Source organism: Carlito syrichta, unplaced genomic scaffold (assembly GCF_000164805.1).
Source record: "Carlito syrichta isolate Samal-C Ts95f unplaced genomic scaffold, Tarsius_syrichta-2.0.1 Scaffold304341, whole genome shotgun sequence".
NCBI classification, from domain to species: Eukaryota; Metazoa; Chordata; class Mammalia; order Primates; family Tarsiidae; genus Carlito; species Carlito syrichta.
The window spans coordinates 311,568-336,677 of record NW_007248437.1 but is presented as its reverse complement, the minus strand read 5'-3'; the positions used below and the strand labels follow the sequence as shown (position 1 = coordinate 336,677).

Sequence of the window (25,110 nt, the reverse complement as noted above, 5' to 3'; positions counted from 1 at the left end):
AGCGAGCAGCCGATTGGCCGAGACGCTCCGGTGACGTCACGCCGGGGCCCGCGCCCTCCTCCCCCTCCCGCTCCGCGGCGCGCTCGCGGACAGTCCGCGCGCGGGCCGGGCCGGGCCGGCGCCCCTCAGCCCGTCTCTCCCGCGTCGCCCTGGGCTCCGGGGGATGCCCCGGCCGGGCCCACCTCATGGCCGCCGACGTCTTCATGTGCTCCCCGCGCCGGCCCCGCAGCCGCGGCCGCCCGGTGCTGCTCAAGCCCCAGGTGCCCGAGGACGACGACGACTCGGACACGGATGAGCCGTCCCCGCCACCCGCCTCTGGCGCGGCCGCCCCGGCCCGGGCCCACGCGAGCGCCGCTCCGACGCCGCCCCGGGCCGGGCCGGGCCGCGAGGAGCCACCGCGCCGCCAGCAGATCATCCACAGCGGCCACTTCATGGTGTCGTCGCCGCACCGCGAGCACCCGCCCAAGAAGGGCTACGATTTCGACACGGTGAACAAGCAGACGTGCCAGACCTACAGCTTCGGCAAGACCAGCTCCTGCCACCTGTCCATCGACGCCTCGCTCACCAAGCTCTTCGAGTGTATGACTTTGGCCTACAGGTAGGGACCCGGCGACCTCCAGAGGCCCCGGCCGGGCCCCACTTCTCCTGCGGGGTCCCCGTTTGACAAAACAAGCGTGGAGGGCAGGGCCGTCTGGACACTCTCTGGCTTCACACGTTCTCTTTGAGTCTTTCCCCCTGCGGGAGGGCCTATGAGGCTGGGGTCCCCGGCGTTGCCAGGGGGGCCGGGGTCCTGGCCTCTTCCCCTGCCCGCAGTGCTTGGCTTCTTTCGGCTTGGATGAGGTTCCTCATCCAAGGCCCTCCCTTCCAGCGTCCTGGGGCCACCCATCACGGACAAGAAAGCGATCTAAACACTGACTGCATCTTGTGTTACCCGACTCCATCGACCTCCTCCCCAAAGGCTTTGTGTGTTTCCAGCAATATCCCGCAGCGGTTAGGACCACCTGTTCAGGGTAGCTGGAGCGCTGGCCCCGCAGTTTAATGGTTGTGTAACACTTCGGAGCCCGTTTCCTCCTTTATAAAAAGGGAATGACAGTCGTATCTGCCTCCATGGGATTCTTTGTGGGATGGAATGAGATGGAAATTGCTTATTCCAGTGCCTGGTGTAGATCTTGGCTACTTTTCTTATTATTCCTGCACCTGGAGGCTAGCCCTCGCACAGCCCGTTTATGGAGAGGCCCTCCCCGTCTTGGGAGGGCCCTGGGTGCCTCCTAGGAAGGTTTTGGAGCCACAGCTGTTGGAGGTGCAGTCTGTCCTCCTGGCAAGTTGGAGGGTTTTCTGGCCGTCTTTGAAACCTTATACGAGGGCGATGTCAGTGTTCAGGGCAGACATCCCAGACCCCATCCTGACACATGGATTTGGCTCTGGGTGGGATTGCTCTTTTCCTAGTCACAGAAATGCCTGGCCTTCAAGGGTTAAAACTAAACCTTTCCACTCTCTCTCCATCCCCAGCGTGAGCATTATGTGTTTCAGGTCCCTTTTCTACCTCAGCAACAGGACTTTTTGGACTAGCTGTAGTGACCTGAGCAACTCAACCCTGCACACAGCTCACGGAGGGACTCTGCTAAGTTGAGCTTATTGCATTAGTGACTGGATCTGTTGGGGCTGTCCTGGGTCTGCTCTGCAGGCCACGCAGGAAAAATTTCCCGAGAGACTCCAGAAACAGTGTAAAGGAGAGCCTTGAGTCTAAATACATTCAGCTTTATTTATTTGTTTGAAGTGGGAGTCTCACTCTGTCACCCAGGCTGGAGTACAGTGGTACACTCATGGCTCACTGCAGCCTCTACCTTCAGGGCTCAGGCAGTCTTTTTGCTTCTGCCTCCTGAGTAGCTGGGACTACAGGCACTCACCATCCTGTCCTGCTGAGTTTTTTTATTTTTTTGTAGAGACGAGGACTTACTATGTTGCTCTGGCTGGTCTTGAACTCCTGACCTCAAGTGATCTGCCACCTCAGCCTCCCAAAGTGCTGGGATTACAGGCATGAACCACTGTGCTCGGCCCCTGAATATATCCAACTTTAAACATTTACACATCTACCTGAAGTTAAAATACTAGATACTTGCCCCTGTATGGGTTTTCCCCCCTCTGGAATAAATGATTAGTCAACCTGTTTTTTGTTGTGTTCCTGAAACCACCCCCCCATTTCCTCTCTTGAAGATTTCCCTGATGATTTGTTCCTGCAGCTCTCCCATCCCCCTTACTCAGCGCATTGGTCAGTCTGCCCTGATTCTCTGGTCTTGCCAGTTTGAGTTGGCACTGAGCCTGTAAAGATGTTCTGTTTTTTAAAAAAACAAATGGTATTGAGGTTGCTGCCCTGTGCGTCCTCCAGTCTCAGATTTTGAGCACTTCCATTGGAATCGAACCCAGCTAGCTTGCAGCATATGCTCAACTTGGAGAGAACCTTTCAAACAAAACCAGAGGTGAAAGACAGGAATGTGTTTCATTAAGAGAACTTAATCCTCTTCTTTATTTTAATATAAACTTCCACATATACAAAATGATTGAGTCACAGGAGGCCTGGGCTAGAAAGGTCTCACCTAAATAAGCTCTGCTAAAGGAAAAATAAACCAGACTCCCCTTTGCACTCTGTTTGGATAACCTAAAGACTTATTAAATAATAAGAATTTTAGTAAAGGCATTTTTTCAAAAATGTTTTGGCAACTGGCCATTGTTCAGTTAGCTTTCTTGATTGCAAAATGCACCACCAGTTTGGAGCAAGATGCTTACCTTGCTCTTCAGGGCTTCCAGCCCTCTTGGCTCTTTTGATTTTGCTGCTGTTCCCTGTGCCTGAGGTCTCCCACCACCTAAGGTCTCCTACTGCAGGTTCCTGATGGGTTCTGCCTGGTGCTATCTCATGAAGATGCCCTTTGTTTGTGAGGCTGGCTGGGCTGGCCCCTGTGTTTAATTGGCAGTGTGGCTCTTTGGTGCAGATCGACAAGGAAATGACTCAAGACTAGTTGTCTGGGCTGTAGCCGCTGACACAGGCAGAAGCTAGAGGAAAGTGAGTTTCTGACCCAGCTCTCGGAGTTAGAACCACCACGTGGCTCTCAGAGAAGTAAGGTCAAGAGGGGGCAGTGTGGAAAGAAGACTGCCCTTCAGAGCTGCTCTGACTTCCCTTTCTGTGGGGCCTGTCCTTCCCCGCAGGCTGTCCAGGTTCTGTCTTGCTTGGACTTGAGGAGAAGGCCAGCTGGGTCTTCTCTTCTGGGTGACTGTTTCTGGCCTAGGTTCTTTCTAACTTTGGCTTCCTATCTGCCCCCTGGCCTCCTCGTTCTAGCCGCCTAACTCTCCTAGTACACTCTGTGCTTTTTTTTTTTTTGGTTTTGGTTTCCTGTTAACTGCTGCCTCCCAGCTGTTTCCAGATGAGGTTCTCTGGGGAGGAACTAAGTGCAGGGGAAGTTGAAGTTATTTTTTTACCCAGTCCTGAGTAGCTGTCTAGGGATCCCAACCATGATCTGTTCTGAACCGGCAAAGGCTTTACCTCCTGAAGGGTCTTTGGCCAGGGCTGACTTGGATGGGGAGCAGGGTGTTTCCAGGGACTGTGGGGCTATGCTGGTGGCCTGCCTGGTGGGGAGCAGTGCAGATGGGAGTCCAGTTTCGTTGCAGCTTCCTTTAAAATCCATGTGCTTCCCACTCAGCGATGCTAATAGCCCTGTGGTAAAACTGTCTTGATTTAGTCTGGAAACATGTGCTCAATTTTTGGGACATTTTGGAGGGAAGAGGTTGCCTTTTCCTGAGGCAAAACTCAGATGATAAATGACAGGGGGAAGATGTTGGTGCTTACCTTGTCTAAGCCCCGCGTCCCTGCTCTAGATTGGGAAGATAAATCTTCCCTGCTAGGTGGAAGTGAGAATGGCTGAGGTAACCTCTGGGATGGGACTCGTGCCTGACTAAATAGCAGGGAGAGGAGTGTTAGCCGATAGTGGCTGAATGGTGGCGTGGAAGAACGTCAGGTCTGCGTCCCTACTCATCTGACATTTTTTAGGAGCTCGGGCTTCTCTGTGAGCTGAAGAAAATAATGCATCTGACTGGGTCTCTTAGCGCAACTTTCAGATGCCTGCTCGCCAAATGCTAAATGGAAGCATTCTTGATGTGGCCAGAGACTTCCTAAGGTCCCACAATGGAGCAGCTCTGTCCTTTAGAACCCAGTTCATGGCTCTTGCCCTCTTAACATTTTAAGGAATGCCACACATGTCCAGCCCCCACACTGGCTCTGAACACATTTAGTGTGTGGCTTTATGTGGCTAGTTTTGGTTCCACTTCTTTACCTTTTTAGTAACTCCTTATCAGGGAGCCTTGGCATGAGTGTCTCTGGGGTAAGAGGTGTCTTTTTTATGTATGTATGTGTTTATTTATTTTATTTTATTATTATTTTCTTGAGTCGGAGTCTCACTCTGTCGCCCAGGTTGGAGTACAGTGGCAGGATCACGGCCACCGCAGCCATGACCTACTGGGTTCAGGTGATCCTTCTGCCTCTGCCTTCCAAGTAGCTAGAACCACAGGCGCATGCCACCATGCCTGGCTAATTTTTTGATTTATTATAGAGATGAGGTCTCACCAAGTTGCCCAGGCTGGTCGCGGACCCCCGGGCCAAGGCAATTCTCTCATCTCAGCAGCCTCCCAAAGTGCTGGGATTACAGGCTTGAGCACTGTGCCCGACCTGGAGTTTTCAATAGAGGAACCTAGGCATGGTAACTAGTTGTTACGACACATGACTGCATTAATTTTGCTTTTTTGCAGCCATACCAAAGATACCAGTTTTTCTTCTCTTGCATTCTAGTCTTTAGTTAGTGTGCCAGTGCAGGGTGCTCACTGAGGGGGCAGCTGGGGCTGCAGAGATGAGAAAGACAGTCTGTCTCCTTAGGGAGCTCATGGACAAGGACTGGGGGGCAAATACTCAGTTAAAGATAGAGCTGTCAGTAGGGGCTGTGGCAACAGTGAGGCCCGGGCTCCTGGAAGTACTGAGGAAGGGTATCTATGCCAGATTGAGTGTGTATTTATGTGTGTTTACATAACCCATATTAGTGTGGATGGTTTACCTGACATCAGGCTTAATACTTATTTCCCCTGTGTTAATTTTTTTTTTTTTTGAGGGGGAGTCTCACTCTGTTGCCCAGGCTAGATGGAATACAGTGGCAGTGGCATGCTCACGGCCACCATAGCCGTGTTAACTGTTAAAAATCATGGGTCATACTCCTCAACAGGAAGCTTTAGTGTTCCTTTTACTTGTCTCCTCCCCTTTAGTAGCATGAGACCAAATTTCCATTATGTGTGGAGGCTGATTGGTTAATTGCCAATCTGATGGAAGGGCAAGGAAGGGTTGATAAGCTGGAAAAAAAGGCTGGACAAAGAGGTTTCAGCAGAAATTGGAGGGAGGTTATTGGCTAGGGTAGAAGAAGAAAAGAGAATTCACACTAACTGAGCAGCTACTATGTTTTAGATTTTCTTTCTGTGATCTTAACTTGCACAACAACCCTCACAGGTGGTGTGGTATCCTCATTTTTCTTTTTTCTTTTTTTTTGAGTGGGAGTCTCACTCTGTTGCCCAGGCTGGAGTGCAGTGGCATGCTCATGGCCACCGCATCCTCGACCTGCTGGGTTCAGGCAATCCTTCTACCTCAGCTTTCCAGGTAACTGGAACCACAGGCATGCATCACCATGCTCAGCTAATTTTTTGATTTCTTGTAGAAATGAGGATCTTGCCAAGTTGCTCTAGCTAGTGTCAAACCACTGGACTCAGGCAGTCTTCTCAACTCCGCCTCCCAAAGTGTTGAGATTACAGGCGTTAGCCACCACACCTGGCCTCATTTTTCAAAAATAAAGAAAACCCAAGCTCTGAGGTTAATTTGCTCTGTTGCTGGTAGGTTAGGCTACTTGTCCAAGGACATATCTCTTGAACAGAAAGGTTTCCTCCCTCACCTGCCCTCAAAAGCCTGGGTTCTGTTAGCAGCAATGAGTGTACCAGTTCCCCTCCTAGGTAAGGCAGGGAGGCAGGGGTGGGGAAGATGGATCTCTCAGGCCAGGAAAGGTGGATCCCTCAGGCTGTTCCCTGTCCTTGCCTCCTGGGGACAAGACTCAGCTCAAGTGCCTGCCGCCCTCACAGGCCTCCCAAAGTGAACAAGCACCATGTCCCTCTGTAATACTGACCCTGTCGGCCCTTATGTGATTCGGCCTGTGGCATTGTTACCGGGCTGGACTTACCAGGATCCCTGCTCTCTTCACCTTTGACTTCCCCACAATGCCTGTGGGCGATTAAGAAATAGATGCAGAGTTGAAAAGGGACACTCAGGGACCTGGAAGCCAACTTGGTAAACTTACCTGTGGCAGATCTTGTTTATCTTCAGCTCTGCAGAGACAAACGCGGCCTTCCTTGGTGGAACATTTGCTGTGGAATGGGACCACAGGCCAGGGGCTTTGTGGTGGTCGCGTGTCATGGCCCACTGGGTGTGGTGGGCAAATTAGACTCCCCAAGACGTCCACATCCTAATCCATAGAACCTGGGACTGCGTTAGGTTATATGGCAAAGTAAAGTTGCAGATGGACGTTGGGTGGCTGATCTACTAGCCTTAAGGCAGGGAGATTACCTGGGTTACCTGAGCAGGCCCAATGCCATTGCAAGAGTCCTTAAAATTAAGAGATGGGGTTGGGCTTTGTGGCTCAGCCTGTAATCTCACACTTTGGGAGGCCAAGGTGAGTGAATTGCCTGAGCCCGCGGGTTCGTGACCTGCCTGGGCAACTTGGCAAGACCTCATCTCTACAATAAATCAAAAAAATTAGCCAGGTGTGGTAGCGCACGCCTGTAGTTCCAGCTACTTGGAAGGCTGAGGCAGAAGGATCACTGGAGCCCAGCAGGTCGAGGCTGCGGTGGCTGGGAGCGGCCACTGCACTCCAGTCTGGGTGACTGAGTGAGACTCCAACTCAAAAAAAATAAAAAATAAAAAAATAAAATTAAGAGACGGTATCAGAAGAGAGAACCAGAAAGGGAGCAGCAGGAGAAGGAGGTGGCCCGATGTTGCTGACCCCAGCTCTCTGGTTTAGAACCACCATGTGGCTCTCGGAGAAGAAAGGTCGAGAAGGAACAGTGTGGAAAGAAGACTTCTCTTTCTGTGTGGCCTGCACCTTCCCCGCAGGCTGTCCAGGTTCTGTCTTTGAAGTTGGAGGAAGGGCCACGAGCTTGGGAATGAGGCACCCAGAGGAACTGGAAACGGCCAGGGGATGGACTCTCTCCCAGAACTTCCAGAAGGAAAGCAGCCCTGCAGAATCTTGGTTTTAGACTTCTGACCTTCAGACAATAAAGCTGTCTTGTTCTGAGCCTCCAGGTTTGCGGTAATTTGTTTCAGCAACAACAGGAATTTCATATAGACTAGTTTCAAAGGTTTCTTGAAGAAATGTTTTTAACACATAATCCTGGGTATGAAAGTCTTTCTCACTCTCCTTTCGCCACAGGAGAGCACAACAGCCCACCCTGGAGTTAGGCTGAGGGTCTCAGGTGCTGGTTCAGGGGATCTCGTGATAGGAGGGTGCTGTTATAGGAGGGTGCTTGTTATAAAGGAAATTTGAGACCAGCCTGGGCAACAAAGTAAGACTCCATCTCTAAAATTATTTTTTTTTTAAAAAGGAGAGTGGGCCGGGCTCGGTGGCTCAGCCTGTAATCCCAGCACTTTGGGAGGCCGAGGTGAGTGGATTGCCTGAGCCCGTAGGTTCGAGACCTGCCTGGGCAACTTGACGACACCTCATCTCTACAATAAATAAAAAATTAGCCGGGCTCGGTGGCTCAGCCTGTAATCCCACGCTTTTGGGAGGCTGAGGTGAGTGGATTGCCTGAGCCCGCGGGTTCGAGACCCGCCTGGGCAGCGAGACCTCATCTCTACAATAAATCAAAAAATCAGCCGGGCGTGGTAGCACATGCCTGTAATTCCAGCTGCTTGGAAGGCTGAGGCGGAAGGATCACCGGAGCCCAGCAGGTCGAGGCTGCGGTGGCCGGGAGCGGCCACTGCACTCCAGTCTGGGCGACAGAGTGAGACTCCAACTCAAAAAAAAAAAAAAAATTAACCGGGTGTGGTAGCGCGCACCTGTGATTCCAGCTACTTGGAAGGCTGAGGCGGAAGGATCACTGGAGCCCAGCAGGTGGAGGCTGTGGTGGCCGGGAACGGCCACTGCACTCCAGTCTGGCTGACAGAGTGAGACTCCAACTCAAAAAAAAAAAGAGAGTGAATCTTATCCTTGTCCCTTGGTATATTTCAACAACAGCACATTGTGGAAAGCTAATTTTACATCTGTTCAAGGATTCATATAATGGCTGATGAAAAATCCAAAGCACGAGCTTCCCTTTCCCAGAACTGAGTTACTTCTCGGGTATAAAATGTACAGTCCAGACTGCCAGTATCTTGGGTGATTATTTTCTGTCTTTTGTTGGAATTCTCTGGTCTGTGGTGAGAATTCCAGGCCACAGGGCTTGTGTTGGAGGCAGAGCTGTTTGGTGCATGGATCAGGGACCTTCCTGTGCTAGCCCGTGGAATGGGGTTTATTGCAGGGCTCGGGGGGGTGCCAGGCATCTCATGCCAATTCCAGGATTCCTAGGACTACCAGACTTTAGTGGAGACTGGGTCTGGGTTCCAGGCCATTCTGGTCCCCAGCGGGGGGAGGTGCCTCTCACTGTCAGGCCACCATTAAGTGACTTGGGTCCTCGCAGGCTTGGCTTGTCTTAGCAGCCTTGTTTCCCTGCTGCCTGCCAGCTCTCACCGGCCACTCTGTTTCTTATCTCTGCTACAAAGCTCTGCTCATGGGAGCATTTGCACCTGCCCAGCTTGAGCTTGCCCAAGGGCCTGGTTTCACATAGGGACCTCACTTAGCTTTCTCGTATCATCAGTGAGTGCCCTTTGCCAGCTGTCTAATTAAATTAGCCCCATGGTCTCCAAGTTAGATGTTTGCGAGGGAGCCTGGCTAGCCCTCTGATGGGACCTCATGGCCACAGAGCATGAGTCTGGCTATGGTCTGGGTTCAGCTGCTCCTGGAACAAGTGCTCATTCCTCCTGAAGTATTAATCAGGCCTCTCTGGCATGCCAGCACGCGTCTAGCCCTTGAGGATACAGTAGTAAACAAGTGAATTAGTTGCCTCCCCTCACGGAACTTACATTCTATTCGGGGCATCCATAAGCGAATCAGATTTTATATTGTGGGTGCATGAAATAAGAGAAAGGTAGCCGGGCATGGTAGTGCATGCCTGTAGTTCCGGCTACCTGGAAGGCTGAGGCGAAAGGATTGTCTGAGCCCAGCAGGTCGAGGCTGCGGTGGCCAGGAGCGTGATACTGCACTCCAGCCTGGGTGACAGAGTGAGACTCCTACTCCAAAAAAAAAAGAAGAAGGAAAAGAAATAAGAGAAAGGATAGAGAATGGTAGGGGTAGGTGGGCTTTAGGCTGGCCAGAGGAGTCTTCTGAGGAGGTGACATTTCAGGTTGAACTGAAGCCTGAAGGGTGAATACGAGCCAGGCGTGGGTGGTCGTTCCAGGCAGTGGCCTAAGGTGGAGTGAGCTTGACACATTGTGGGGTGAGAAAGAAGACCAGCCTGGCTAGAGTGCTCGACGGTGAAGCTGTGCTACCAAAATCCCCATGACTTCCCCTCTCCAGTGTACGGAAAATTCCCCAGCCCCACTAGATGGAGCCTTTACTAACAGCTCTCTCACTGTCTGTGTATTTCTTCCCAACACCCACCCACCCTCCTCAACCCCCAAATCTCCCCACCGCCTGGCCTGTGAGCTCCCTGGGGAAAGAGACTGTCTTTCCCATCCCTCCAGCCCCAGCTCATTGAATGGTGGACAGTGCCTCCTGCATTGGCCATGGGAGATGAAAGAAGGAAATCAACGATGACACTGAAGTTTGGCCTGAGCAACTGAGAGCCAATCCTGAGATGAAGACCCGCCTGCGCAACTTGGCGAGACCTCATCTCTACAATAAATCAAAAAATTAGCCATCTGTGTGGCTGGTGTGTGTTGTGCTGAGGACACTCCAGTAGAGAGGCTGGCTGCCTGGGGCTGCACTGACGGCCAGAGCTGAGGGCAGGCAACTTCCCTGGAAGGACTAAGGGGCTGTCAGTGGGGTGGGCACCACAGCCTTCCATTTTGCCCTGCCCTGTCCTGGCGCCCTGGGTTTCTTCTCCTATCTAGGCGGCTCCATTTTGGCCCCCTGAGTTCTGTGGGCTTCTTGAGGGGGCTGCTGGGGAGGTGAGGCTTTGGGGTTTTGAGCTTGCATTCTGAATGGTGTGAAATACACACTACCCCTGAATGAATTCATAACCTGGTCTTGAATTCCCTAGAGACCTCTCCAAGCCTTATTCTGGTGTTTGGGATTTGACTGCATCATCAGGAAAATCTTCTAGAAGGCAGTGGAGAAGGGGTGATTTTGGCAGCTCCAGAAGGAGGTCCAAGATCTGGAGAGAGAATTCCAGAAACAGGATTCTGTGTCATCAGCTTTTGAGTCTCAGAAGTGAGTATGAGCGGGAATATCTAAGGAGTAAGGAACAGCAAAGAGATGGTACAGAGAACCAGGCGCTGGCAGAAGCTGAGGTTGGGGAGCTTTCATTGCACCAGAGAGGGGAAGCCATGGGGGTTTGGTTAGCACAGCTTCACTGTTGAGGAAGATTCTGAGAGTAGGAAGGAGCTTTTTTTTGATTTGGAGTCTCACTCGGTCGCCCAGACTGGAGTGCAGTAGCCGCTCCCGGCCACCGCAGCCTCGCCTGCTGGGCTCCGGTGATCCTTCCACGTAGCCGGAACTACAGGTGTGCGCTACTACACCTGGCTAATTTTTTGATTTGTTGTAGAGATGAGGTCTTGCCAAGTTGCCCAGGCGGGTCTCGAACCCACGGGCTCAGGCAATCCACTCACCTCAGCCTCCCAAAGCATGGGATTACAGGCTGAGCCACCGAACCCGGTTGGAAGGAGCTTTGAAAGCTGGTTTCTAGGCTCATGGGCATGGGGAGAGAGGGGAGCTTCTTTTATTCACCACCATGAAATAAATTTGGTTCACCAAAATAAAAAACAGCTTCTTATGTAAAAAATAGGGGAATTAACCTGGTTTTCAGATATTTGCACAATATTCTAGCTTTTAGAAGAATAGTCTGGGGCAGGTGTGGTGGTTCACACCTGTAATCTAACACTTTGGGAGGCTGAGGCAGGAGGATCACTCGAGGCCTGGAGTTCGAGACCAGCCTGGGCAACATAACAAGATCTTGTCTCTAAAAAAAATCAACCAGGCGTGGTGGCAAGTACCTGTAGTCCTAGCTACTCAGGAGTCTGAGAAGGGTGGATCCCTTGAGGCCAGGAGTTTGAGGCTGTGGTAAGTGGTAATTGTAATTGTGCCACTGTAGTCTGGGTGACAGAGTGACCCCCCCACCAGTCAAGAAAAAAAAAAAAGAACAGCCTGAAGAACCTCTTCATATGTTTACGTGGTAACTGGCCCTTTGGCAAATGGGCTGCCTCATTTTAAGATCAGCAGTTAGGCTAGGTGAGGTGGCTAACGCCTATCATTTTAGCGCTTTGGGAGGTCAAGGCGGGAGGATTGCTTGAGCCCAGAAGTTTGAGACCAGGCTGGGCAACATAGTGAGACCTCGTCTCTGGCCTTAAACTGTCTTCTCACTTCGGCCTCCCGTAGTGAGCTCCTGGCCAAGACCTCCGTAGCTCCTGGCCAGGACCCTGTCTCTCCAGGAAACTTAAAAATTGGCAGGGCATGGTGGCATGTGCCTGTAGTCCCATGGAGGCTGAAGCAGAAGGAGTCCAAGGCAGAAGGATCACTTGAAACCAGGAGGTCGGGGCTGCAGTGAGCTATGATTGCACCACTGAACCCTAGCCGAGGTGACTGGATGAGACCCTCTTGCTTAAAAGGAAAAAAAGGAAAAGAAGAAAAGTGAATTTATAATTCGCTTCTATTTTTTTTTTTTTTGAGTTGGAATGTTGGAGTCTCTCTCTGTCGCTCAGGCTGGAGTACAGTGGCTGCTCCCGGCCACCACAGCCTTGACCTGCTGGGCTCTGGCGATCCTTCCGCCTCAGCCTTCTGAGTAGCGGGAACTACAGACGTGTTCTACCACACCTGGCTTATTTTTTGATTTATTGTGGAAATGAGGTTTCACCAAGTTGCCCAGGCTGGTCTCGAACCCCTGAGCTCTGGCAGTCCTCTCGCCTCGTCCTCTCAAAGTGCTGGGATTACAGGCTTGAGCCACCGTGCCCGGCCTCTTCTATGTTTTAAAATAAAACTTTTTTTTTTTTGAGTTGGAGTCTCAATCTGTCACCCAGGCTGGAGTGTGCTGCATCGACCTGCTGGGCTCAGGCGATCCTTCCACCTCAGCCTTCCAAGTAGCTGGAATTACAGGCATGCTCTACCACGCCTGGCTGTTTTTGATTTATTGTAGAGATGAGGTCTTACCATTGTTGCCCAGTCTGGTCTCAAACCCGCGGGCTCAGGCAATCATCTTGCCTAGGCCTTCCAGAATCCTCTGGGATTACAAATTTGAGCCACTGGCCAGGCTGGCTGTCTCCTTTGTTCTTTGTGTATCAAGCAGATCTTTCTCTGCCCTAGGTTCTTTAATTTATTAAACTGATCTTTCTCTGCCCTGGAGCAGGATTCTTTCCTCCATTTGTAGTCGGACTTTTTTTTTTTTAAAGCAACTTTCAGTGTAATTTACATAGCATAAAATGAACTTCTTGAAAGTGTACAGGTCAGTGACTTTTAGTTGTACACTCATCATAGCCCAATGTTAGAACATTCCATTACATCACTAAGATCCCCAAAGTTTGCCTGTGTGTTGTAGCACATGTCAAGTATTTTGTTCCTTTTTTTTTTTTAATTGGAGTCTCACTCTGTTACCCGGGCTGGAGTACAGTGGTACGCTCACGGCCACCCCAGTGTTGACCTGCTGAGCTCCAGAGATCCTTCCGCCCCAGCCTTCTGAGTATTCAGAACCAGAGGCGCGCACTACCATGCCTGGCTAATTTTTTATTTTTTGTAGGGACGAGATCTCGCCAAGTTGCCTGGGCTGGTCTCGAACCCGTAGGCTCAGGCAGTCCATTGTCCTTGGCCTCTCAAAATGTTGAGATTACAGGCTGAGCCACTGAGCCTGGCCTATTTTATTCCCTTTTATTGCTGAGTAGTATTTCATTTTTTGGATATGCCACATTTTTTTAATCCATTCACTGACAGACCTGCTTTTGAGGGGACTCCTAATATTTTCATTATTTGGATATTGACTTTCCATTTCCTATAAGGACTGCTGACAGAATCAGAGAACTTCTTTACAGGGTCAGAATAAGGAAGTGGCTGTGAGGTATGTGGAACAATGATTAGATTGGAAGCCATAGGACAATGATGTGATTGACTGGCAGCATACCACTTAGCTCCTGTAGGTCTTGGTGTCCATGGAGAAAAAAGCAAGAGAAGGAGTCGGACTAGAGTTGTGGTTACCAACCTTGTTTTCCTTCCATGGACTTTATTTTTAGAAAGATTCTGCCTTAGAAATAAAGTGCATTCAATAGGAAACTAAAAAGAAACAAATTACTGGCATATGCAACAATATGGATGAACCTCAGAAATGTTATGTTGAATGAAATAAGCCTTCCCCAAAAGATTACATACCGATGCCATTTGTATGAGTTCTAGAATAGGCTAAACTGCTCTGTGGTGGAAAAATAGGCTCAACTAACCTATGGGGAAAGGCAAGCAAGAGCAGTACTTTCCTCAGAAGGGGATTGCAGAGGGTGCTAACTGGGAAGAGGTGTGAGAGGACTTTCTGGGTGATGTAATGTTTGTTTATTTGTTTGTTTGATAAATAAATAGAGACATGGCACGCAGGCTGGTCTCTAACTCCTGGGCTCAAGCAATCCTCCCACCTTGACCTCTCAAAGTGCTGGGATTACAGGCGTGAGCCACCATACCCTGCCCAGTGTAATGTTTTCTATCTTGAGAGGGAACATACCTTTGTCAGAGCTCACTGAATGAAGGACTTAAGATTTGGGCATTTTAAGCCAGGCTCAGTGGCTCAGCCTGTAATCCTGTACCTTTGAGAGGCTGAGGTGAGTGGATTGCCTGAGCCCGCGGGTTTGAGACCCACCTGGGCAACTTGGCGAGACCTCATCTCTACAATAAATCAAAAATTAGCCGGGTGTGGCAGCGCGTGCCTGTAGTTCCAGCTACTTGGAAGGCTGAGGCGGAAGGATCGCCGGAGCCCAGCCTGTTGAGGCTGCGGTGGCCGGGAGCGGCCACTGCACTCCAGTCTGGGCGACAGAGTGAGACTCCAACTCAAAAAAAAAAAAAGATTTGGGCATTTTATTATACATAATTCTTACCCAAAACAAAAAAAAAACCATTGACAAACATTAAACCCTGATTCATGATAACATGCTGAGGTGCTAGGGATAAACCTTCTACGTCTGCAGCTTACTTTGAAATGCTTTAAGGTATGACTCTCAAATGTTTTGCTTTTTAGACCCCTCTACTCTCTTTTTTCTTTTTTCTTTTTTTGAGTTGGAGTCTCACTCTGTCTTTTTTTTTTTTAGCTGTGAGTGTGCCACTGCAGTCTTGACCTGTTGGGCTCAGGCAATCCTTTCGCCTCAGCCTTCCAAGTAGCTGAAACTACAGGCACGTGCCACCACGCCCGACGAATTTTTCTTGATTTTTTTGTAGAGATGAGGTCTCGCCATGTTGCTTAGGCTGGTCTCAGACCCCTGAGTTCAGCGAATCCTCTGTCTCTGACTTGGAAAGTGCTGGGATTACAGGCATGTAATGGGCCACCACGCCTGGCTTCTTTTATTCTCTTGAATATTGAGAACCTCGAAGAGTTCCTGTTTATGTGGATTATATCTATAGATGTTTACCATATTAGAAATGAAACTGTGCTGAGTGCAGTGCGTGCACTCCAGCCTGGGCAACTGAGTGAGACTTCGACTCAAAAAAAAAAGAAATCAAACTGAGAAAAATGTAAAATATTTATTAAAGCATCAAAAAATAAATTCATTACACGCTAACATAAACAACATGTTTTTGTAGAAAATAATCATTTTCCAAAAATAATTGAGAAGAGTGACATTGTTTTTACACATTTGCAAAACTCTTTAATGCTTGGCTAACGTTTGCCTAGAAGGTGACTGGATGGATGCTCACATCTGCTTTTGCATTCGTTTGTTGTGGCATCGTGTCCGGAAAACTTCACTATATACTCTTGAGAGAATGAGTGGAAAAGGCAAATAACCTTTTAGTGTTATTCTGAAAATAGTTTTGTTATCTCAGGGATCCTTGGCAGCTATGCCTTGAGAACCACTGCTTTAAAAAAAAAAAAAAAGATGAACTGGGTGTGGCAGCTCATGCCTATAATCCCAGCACTTTGGGAGGCCAAGGTGAGAGGATTGCCTGAGCCCACAGGTTCCAGGCCAGCCGGGGCAACTGTGGGGAGACCTCATCTCTACAATAAATCAAAAAATTAGCTGGGCGTGGTGGCATGTGCCTATATTTCCAGCTACTTGGAAGGCTGAGGCAGAAAGATCACCTGAGTTAGCAGGTCAAGGCTGAGTTGGCTATGAATGTGCCACTGCACAACAGTCTGGGTAATGGAGTGAGACTCCAACTCAAAATATATATATATATATTGAAAATTAATTTTGGAGCTAGGCTCAGTGGCTCAGCCTGTAATCCCGCGCTTTGGAAGACCAAGGTGAGTGGATTGCCTGAGCCTGCGGGTTCGAGACCTGCCTGGGCAACTTGGCGAGACCTCATCTCAACAATAAATTTAAAAATTAGCCAGCTGTGGTAGTGCGCGCCTGTAGTTCCAGCTACTTGGAAGACTGAGGCGGAAGGCTCGCCGGAGCCCAGCAGGTCGAGGCTGCGGTGGCTGGGAGCAACCTCTGCACTCCAGTCTGGGTGACAGAGTGAGACTCCAACTCAAAAAAAAAAAGAAAAGAAATTTTGGAATGAAGTCCTGATACATGCTGCCACGTGGATGAGCCTTGAAAACATCACGCTGGATGGCTGGATGACAGGAGCCAGACACAAGGAACCGTATATTGTGTGATGCCATTTTCGTGAAATGTCTGTAGTAGGAAGTGTGGAAACAAAGTAGAGCAGTGGATGGGGTTGGGCTGGGGGGTGGGTAGTCACTGCTAATGGGAAGGTGTTTTTTGGGTTTTTTTTGAGAGGGTGATGAAAATGTTCTAAAATTAGAGAGTGGTTATGTTACACAACTGTGTAAATATTCCAAAAAACACTGAACACTTTCCAAGAGTGAATTTTACTGTATGTAAATCATGTCTCAATAAGGTAGTATACTTTTAAAAATACTGAAAACAGTTCAGATTTTCAACATTATCTTTCGGGAACTGACTTGGAAAGTGCAGGACCAGACGATCTTGAAGATCTAAACACGTCAGTGTCTAGAAATTCCCCATTCTCTCTCTTCACTGTGTACAGTAAGTGGAGGCCTGTTTGGGAAGGGTGACCTTCCCTGAGCCTTCCCCTAGATTGTAGACAACTTGCGGATCGGTGTCGGATCGGTGTCTCGGGCTTACACTAGAGCTTGCCAAACAACCCTCTGCAAAGTTATTCTGAGACCTCTTTTCTCCCAACATTGTTTATCTGGGTCAGAGGTCGCAAACTTTCAATGCTCACAAGGGCCAGGAAATAAAGTAGGTCATCTGTAAGGCCAAGAGAACCTTTTCTATTTTTTATTTTCCTCCTTTTGATAAAGTCATGGTTACAGAGAGCTGTTTCTTTATTATGAAAACTATGTAAGCATACACAGTTGGCCTCAGTGACGAGAAGATGATAGGAGGTAATGGAACTATGGTGAACTGTAGAGGGTTTGCCTGAAAGGGCAGCCGTCCCTTAGATCCAGGCAATTATTGCTGTTTGGGAATTTGAGCCCAATGTTATGAGATCTGTCCCACCTCTTCCCCCCCCCCGCGGGGTCTCACTCTGTCGCCCCTGCTTGAGTGTAGTGGCAGGATTCCGACTCACTACAGCCTTGATCTCCTGGGCTCAGCGATCCTTCGGCCTCAGTATCCTGAGTAGCTGGGACTAAGTCTAACTATGTTACCCAGGCTGGTCTGGAATTCCTGGGCTCAAAGTGATCCTCCCGCCTCAGTCTCCCAAAGTGCTTGGATTATAGGCATGAGCCATTGTACCTGGTCAGATCTGGCATATTAGAAAAATTGGAAGAAATCTAGATTTTTATGTGAACTCAACTTTGAAATTTTGGTTCAATTTGGTTATCATTTAAGGCCTGAGATCAGGTATTAGGTATTCTGGGGGAATGAGTTGGATCTAGCTGAATCTAGTTTAGAAGTGAGTCTTGGCGTCTGAGATGAAGGTGGTATGCTGTTTGCTGCAGGCCAGCTGTGACACAGGGAGCATTTTTGTAGATGTTCTCACTGGTTTGTGGACCTTCTCACCCTGCTTTTTTTTAAAGTCACAGGACCAAATCTCCTGAATACCAAATTTAAGATTGTCTGCTGGTGAACTCCAAGGAGATAGTTATCTCTGTGTTATAAGGAGCTAGGGCAATGATTTTCATTGATCTTGTCCTGGAAATGGAGGGCTTATTCTCCATCTTGTGAAATTCTTGGTTAATCTCAGACCTGCATTTCATACTAGTACCCCTTAACTGCACCACTGTGCTTGACTAGGGTGGGGTGTTTCCATGGAGGGGTTCTGGAGTGAGGGAGAGGGATAATACTTTGACTTAACTCCAAACAGTTGAAATAAAATTATAACATTAAGTTATGAGTGAGGAGTCCTGTGTCTTGGCTTTTGTTTTAAGTTTTCTTCTTTCTTTCTTCCTTTTTTTTTTTTAAGAGACAGAGTCTCACTCTGCTGCATAGATTGGAGTGCAGTGGCATGACCATGGTTCACTGCAGCCTCAAACTCCTGGGCTCAAGTGATCCTCCTGCCTCAATCTCCTCAGAGGCTGGGACTGTAGGCCTGAGCCACCACACCCACCTAGTCTCTTGTATTTTTTGTAGAGACAGAGTCTCACTGTGTTGCCCAGACTGGCCTCCAGCTCCTGAGCTGAAGCAGTACTCCCACCCTCGCCTCCCAAAGTGCTGGGATTATAGGTGTGAGCCACCACACCTGGCTAAAGTTTCTAGTCTGCACATTTTACATTACTCTCCACATCTCTGACTTTGCTTCTCCAGTGCGTGCATGTGTGTGTGTGCTTGTGTGCATGTATTTGGGGTGACTGGGAAAGCAGTAAGTGCACACAGTTTAGAACCCTCCCTGTGGTGCACCTTCACAGGCAAAAGTACTGCTTGTGCCTCTGCCTTGTTTCTAGTCCTCTCTTTTTGATCTGATTTAGAATGAAGTTGGCAAGTACCTTTATGGCCCTTAAATGCCTCAATTTCTAGTTCTAAGCCAGATTAAAGTAGAATTTGTATTTATCAGAGATGCAATGCTTCCTCTGCTGAGACATGTTCACTGAGAAGGAGGGGAATTCTTCTGAACTTGGCACCTGATTTTTTGGAATTTGGACACACTTTCCAGGCCTCCTTCCAAATTTTACTCATTGGTATCTCTCTGTGTTCATCGTATTTTTTTTATATTTTAAAATTAAAATTAACCTTCTCCTTTTAAACTGCATTTCATATTATCATAGGAAAATTAGAAAATACAGGCTGGGCTTGGTGGCTCAGCCTGTAATCCCAGAGCTTTGGAAGGCTGAGGTGAGTGGATTGCCTGAGCCTGTGGATTCGAGACCTGCCTGGGCAACTTGGAGAGACCTCATCTCTATAATAAATCAAAAAATTAGCCGGGCGTGGTAGCGCGTGCCTGTAGTTCCAGCTACTTCGAAGGCTGAGGCGTAAGGATCGCCAGAGCCCAGCAGGTCGAGGCTGCAGTGGCCAGGAGCGGCCACTGCACTCCAGTCTAGGTGACCGAGTGAGACTCCAACTCAAAAAAAAAAAAAGAAAATACAGATAAAACTAAAAGAAAAAATAATTTCAACACCCAGAGATAACCTGTCAATTTCTTATTGTTATCCTTACAGACCTTGTTTCTTTTATTTTTTGCCTGGTGAGTATATATATATTTTCCATTTAATAGATGATGAGCATCTTTCCAAGCCCCAAAATATTCATTTGCAGTGTTTTTCTTTTTAATTTTCTTTCTTTTTTTGAGTTGGAGTCTCACTCTGTCACCCAGACTGGAGTGCAGTGGCCGCTCCCAGCCACCGCAGCCTCGACCTGCTGGGCTCCGGTGATCCTTCCGCCTCAGCCTTCCAAGTAGCCGGAATTACAGGTATGCGCTCCCACGCCCGGCTGATTTTTTGATTTATTGTAGAGATGAGGTCTCGCTGCCCAGGCAGGTCTCGAACCCGTGGGCTCAGGCAATCCACTCACCTCAGCCTCCCAAAGGCGTGGGATTACAGGCTGAGCCACCGAGCCCGGCACTTATTATTATTTTGAAGAAACAGGATCTCACTATGCTGCCCCAGCTGGTTTTGAACTCCTGACCTCAAGAGGTCCTCCCACTTCAGCCTCCCAAACTTGGTTATGGTCAGGCCTGACTTTGTAGAGGTTTGGTCGCCCATCCATGATGCTTGTTATCTACCTGCTGCATTCTTGCTCAGAGCTCCTTTCAGAAGACTCTACTTCCTGACCCAGCAGAAGCCTGACTCCCAGCAACCTGCTCTTTCAGGTAACTCCCTTAGCTATTGGACCAGTCTCTGTTTCCCTTTAGTTCTGGAATCCATGGATTTTTTACCCCCATGAGAACCTTGGCAGAAGGCTTTGTCCAGAGGAAAGCCTGTCTTCACAAAAGCGTAGAACCCACTTATCAGCTCAGCTGTGGCTCGTCCTTGGCTTTGTCCTTGCACAGAACTGCAGCCAGCAGGCAGGTAAAGCTTACCTGTGCTGTGTACTGCATCCTCCAGATCCTTTCCTAAGCAGCCTGCCGGAGGCCTGGAGACACAGAGGAGCTGGCTGGCATGGCCTGTGTGGAGCCAGCTGCTTTGCACCTGATAAATGTGTTTGCTTTTCACCTGATAAGTTTGTTTCTGTACTTGTTGCTGGTTCCTTGGAGCTATGGGTGTGTCTGTGTCGTGCTGGAGATGATTGCCCCTGATTGGTGAAATAGGGGTGAAGCGAGCAGGGCAGGTGTGGTGTGAGAAACACTGCAATCTGCTTTTCCCGTTCCCTCAGTTCTCCCCTGCAGAGAGTTTCCTTCTGTTTCCTGTGCTGGAGGGCCCTGGGGTAGCAGCTTTTGGGGTCTTGGAAAGATGGGGAACAGCCACCCCCGCTGGGTAGCTCAGATAGAGTGATCTGAGGTCTGCCCCCCTCTCAGACAACTGGAATTGACAGAGCAGTGCTATAGTTGAAAAACTTGATGTTTCAGCCCTTTGTTCTTTGTTGGCTGGGATCACTGGAAATATATCAGTAAGTGAGACTTAAATGTGCCCTGAGAGCTTGAGCTGCGAGTAGGAGATCCATGGCTGCAGAACAGCCAGCTCCAGTGATGTGTCATCTCGGAAGGGCAGCTGGCCTGGCCTTCTGTTGGGTCACATGGGTTGGCTGATGTTGGTTTATGTGTAATTTTTTTCCTTCTTTTTAGTGTGGTGCCTCAAAGTCACAGGGACTTGGGTAGAAAGTAGTAGAGGAGGGCAGGTTTTCCATCCAGCTCTTGTTGGACTGTTGCTCGACAAAGCTATCACTGTTTCGAATCAAGTGCCAGTTGGTGTGGTTTGAGTCGCTCCAGTGCTCTGAAGCTGGCTTCTCTTCTCCCACCTCTGCACCTGTTCCTGGGGTTGGGCTAGGACGACCACCAGTTCCAGAGGGAGACGTGACTTCCCCCGTTGTTGTCTCTGCTCAGCGGCAGCAGCAGCAGCGTCTTGGGGCAATTACTTAACTGTTTTCGCACAGGCAGCTGTCTCCTGGCCCAGTGGGCATCCCAGGCCCATCCTGGACCCTAGCTGGGTCTCAACCATGTTCCCCTTTGGTAATACCACGGGGCATGGGCTTCCAGGAATCACGCTGCTTGCTGGTGGCCTCAGCGTCGCTTGGCTGTTCCAGACATGAGACCACCTGCTCTGGTCAGGCACCCCCACTGCTGTCACTGCTGCCCGACTGACCTCCCCACTGACCTTAATGGCCTGATGTCTCTCCCTGTCATGCGTAATATGCTTCAAGCTACAGATAATCAGCAAGACAGAAGAATTCCTCTGGCTGAGATCCCTTAAGAAGAGGAGAGTTGAGCAGAGTCCCAGTGTTCGGTTTCAGATGCCAACTTTGGCTGCTGTGTTTGACAGACTCGACTCCTCAGCTCTGTTTCTTATTTATGTGGTCAGATTCATCACATCCAGATGTCTTTGTGGAAATTCCAGCCCTGAGGGGTTGAGGACGTTAGGAACTAGGTAGGGTGGAGATGGTTCACACAGGAAGGTGTTTGCAGTGAAAAGATTGAGACTCCATTTCCTTCCCAGTCAGGAACTTAGTTTCTCTGCATTTGAATTACTTGCTCTCCAAAGGCTGTGTGCTTACAAACTGACATTTGAAGCGCTTAGATGGAGGAAATCAAAGGGTGAAAAAAACTTTAAGTCCTTTGCCCTAGATGGCCAAGTTAATGTGCTTTTTTTTTTTTTTTTTTTTTTGAGTTGGAGTCTCACTCTGTCTCCCAGGCTGGAGTGCAGTGGCACACTCATGGCCACCCCAGCGTCGACCTGCTGGGCTCTGGCGATTCTTCTGCCTCAGCCTTCCAAGTAGCTGGAGCTACAGGCATGCGCTACCACGCCCAGCTAATTTTTAAATTATTGTAGAGACGAGGTCTCGCCAAGTTTCCCGGGCAGGTCTCAAACCCCCGGGTTCAGGCAGTCCACTAGCCTCGGCCTCCCAAAGTGCCGGGATTACAGGCTGAGCCAATGTGCTTTTTCTCAGTGCTGGAAATGCAGAAGCGGGAGGAGTATAAGCCTGATGAACAAGAGTGGTAGGGCGGTAGGGTGGTGACACCTAGTGACCTTGTCCACAGGGCTAACTCATTCAGAGATGAACTTGGGAAGCTCCTCCGTGGTACCATGTGAGGAGCACAAGAGAATCCCCGAGTGGACCTAACATGACTTTTTAGGTCAGTCCTTTGAATTTTGTGGCATTAATGTTGGATTGCTGTTAAAATATGTTTGCACAAATACCTTATTCATCCACCCCTCTCTTAAGGAATAGAGCTTCCTTTGATACAAGCCAGTTTTCTAGTTCACTGTTATTTTGTTAATCATTTCTTTTATAACAATTAACCATTTTTGCCAGGTGCTGTGGCTCACGCCTGTAATCCCAGCACTTTGGGAGGCCAAGGTGAGAGGATTGCCTGAGTCCAGGGATTCGAGACCAGCCTGGGCAACATAGCAAGACCTCGTCTCTACAATAAATCGAAAACTTAACTGAGCATGGTGGCGCGTGCCTGTGGTTCCAGCTACTTGGAAGGCTGAGGTAGAAGGATCACCTGATCCCAGAAGGTTGACGCTGGGTTGACTGTGAGTGTGCCACTGCACTCCAGCTTGGACGACAGTGAGACTACGATCTTCCCCCCCCACCAAAAAAGTTAACCATTTTTAATGGGAAGGAGAAATCTCTCTCAAATGCATAATAATCTTCACTGCTTTCTTGAACATATTGAATATAATAGTCACTTTTGATTATTTAGAAACCCATTTCTGAATATCATTTATTGTGGTAACTCCTACTATGCAGGCACATTTGCTCCTCTGTTCAGTGATCCCAGACTCTTTCATGTGCTGTGTTTCAGATCTTTAATGATTGGCTCCCCAGGCTGGCTGCCACTTGCTCTGCAGTGAGTTTGTCTTTTTGTCTAGTGGCTCCCAGTATCTATGGGCTTGCATAACTTGTTAAATTGAGTGTAAAATAAGAGTAATTAACTTAGGATTTAGAGACTCTCACATGAGTCAAGTGCACAGACCTTTATTATCTGTCTCAAATTACTTTTACTTACTTCTGGATAACTAAATTAAGCCTCAGGTAATTGTGAGATAATGCTGTATCTATAAACTTCTTTTGCGTAGTTATCTGACGCCATTATTATCAGTTGTATCACTGAAAGTTGTTGACCAGATTAACTTGTCCATATGATAGAAATTACCTGCAAGTCATGTGAAAGGGCAAAGATCCTAAACTCTATAAAAATTACAGCCTATTTTCGTTTCTAAAATTGGGGAAAATTTTTTAAAAATCTCATCAGCAGGGCAAACTGTGTCCCCTGGCTAATTGAATTTTACTTTCTCTTAAATATGAGATGGATGTTCACCTTTCCCCTTTCCAAATGGAAATCAGTCTGTGGCAGTTCTCCCCCTCCCCCACATCCCTGTGTGCGGATGCATACTCATTATCAAGGGGAAGTCAGACATTTCAGAAGAAAAGGGCAGAATCTCCTGGGACGCTCCTTTTAGAGTTACCTCTGTCATTTTGTCACTGTGGTTTCTCCTTTTTTTTCTGTGCCATGTAGGTGAAATTGGTCTGCACTATCATTTTCAGTTGTCTTTTGAAGAACAGAAGTTTTACATTTTGATAATGTCCAGTTTTTTAATCTTGTTTTTTCCTTTCATGCTTTTTGTTTCCTATTTAAGAGATCTTTGCCAAATGCAGGGTCTTTATGATTTTCTCCTGTGTTCTCTTCAAGGAGTTTTATAGTTTTTACTCTTATGTTTAGGACTGTGATCCATTTTGGGTTAATTTTTTGTGTGTGGTGTGAGGTAAGGGTTGGAATTCAGTTAAACAGTCATTTGGTGAATATCCTTGTTTATAGCTCTTCTCATTATACTCTTTAAATTATTTCCTTAAGATAAATTATTGTTAATATTTTTATTTTTGAGTCAGAGTCTCACTCTGTCACCCAGGCTGGAGTGCAGTGGCATGCTCATGACCACTGCAGCCTCAACCTGCTAGGCTCAGGCAATCCTTCCACCTCAGCCTTCTAAGTAACTGGAACTACAGGCGTGTGCCGCCATGCCTGGCTAAATTTTTGAATTATTGTAGAGACAAGGTCTTGCCAAGTTGCCCAGGCTGTTCTCAAACCTCTGGACTCAGGCAATCCTCTTGCCTCCGCCTCCCAAAGTGCTGGGATTAAAGGCGTGAGGCACCTTGCTGGGCCAAGATAAATTCTTTTTTTTTTTTTTGAGTTGGAGTCTCACTCGGTCGCCCAGACTGGAGTGCAGTGGCCGCTCCCGGTCACCACAGCCTCGACCTGCTGGGCTCCGGCGATCCTTCCACCTCAGCCTTCCAAGTGGCTGGCACACCATTACGCCCAGCTAGTTTTTGTGATTTATTGTAGAGATGAGGTCTTACCAAGTTGCCCAGGCGAGTCTCACACCCCCGGGCTTAGGCAGTCCTCTTGCCTCAGTCTCCCAAAGTGCTGGGATTACAGGCTAAGCCACTGTGCCTGGCCTATTTATTTTTTATAGAAGATTTTTCACGTTTATAAAGTCAAACCACCCATGTACAGAACAAAGTATCTCTCAAAAACTTCCTTTGTATAACACTTCTCCCTCCTCCTCTTCTTCCTCTCTGTCTGGTATGACAAGCTAGCTCTTACTCCTCCTATTCTATCATCTTTTTGGACTATAGGTTTAGAAAATTACACAACCCAGTATGAGATTTGAACAAACTGACGTATCTATAGCTCTTTCTTCTTTTTTCAAGAACTCAGCTGTTGCTGAGGCCACCCTGCTGGCCAGGTTAAGGCAGCAACAAGGTAGAGACTTTGATCCTTAGGGCTCCAGACAGTTGGTGGTGTTATCTTAACTCCTCATTTATGGTGGTAAGAGAGGAGGGAGGGAAGGGGATGGGCTAGGATCAGCCAGAATCCAGAACTGCTAATAGCTTGAAAAAGGCCTTATTCTTCCTGCCTGAAACTCTTTCTGTACTTCCTTTGCCTGGTTAACTTCTGCTTGTCCTTGGAGACTCAGCTCAGGCATCCTAATTAAGGAAAACACTATTAGCCAGTCTCGGTGGCTCAGCCTATAATCCCGCACCTTTGGAAGGCTGAGGTGAGTGGATTGCCTGAGCCCGAGGGTTTGAGACCCGCCTGGGCA

At 48.5% G+C, this 25,110-nt stretch overlaps 1 protein-coding gene across 1 annotated transcript in view; it reads left to right on the top strand.

The window, feature by feature from the left end:
* The first annotated feature begins 60 nt into the window (after positions 1-60).
* Positions 61-25,110, top strand: part of MLXIP (MLX interacting protein) — a 55,016-nt gene continuing 29,966 nt past the window's right edge. The window contains exon 1 of the mRNA XM_008059740.2: positions 61-598. Coding sequence (XP_008057931.1) covers positions 186-598 — 413 coding nt within the window. The 5' untranslated portion in view covers positions 61-185. The remainder of the gene's footprint in view (positions 599-25,110) is intronic.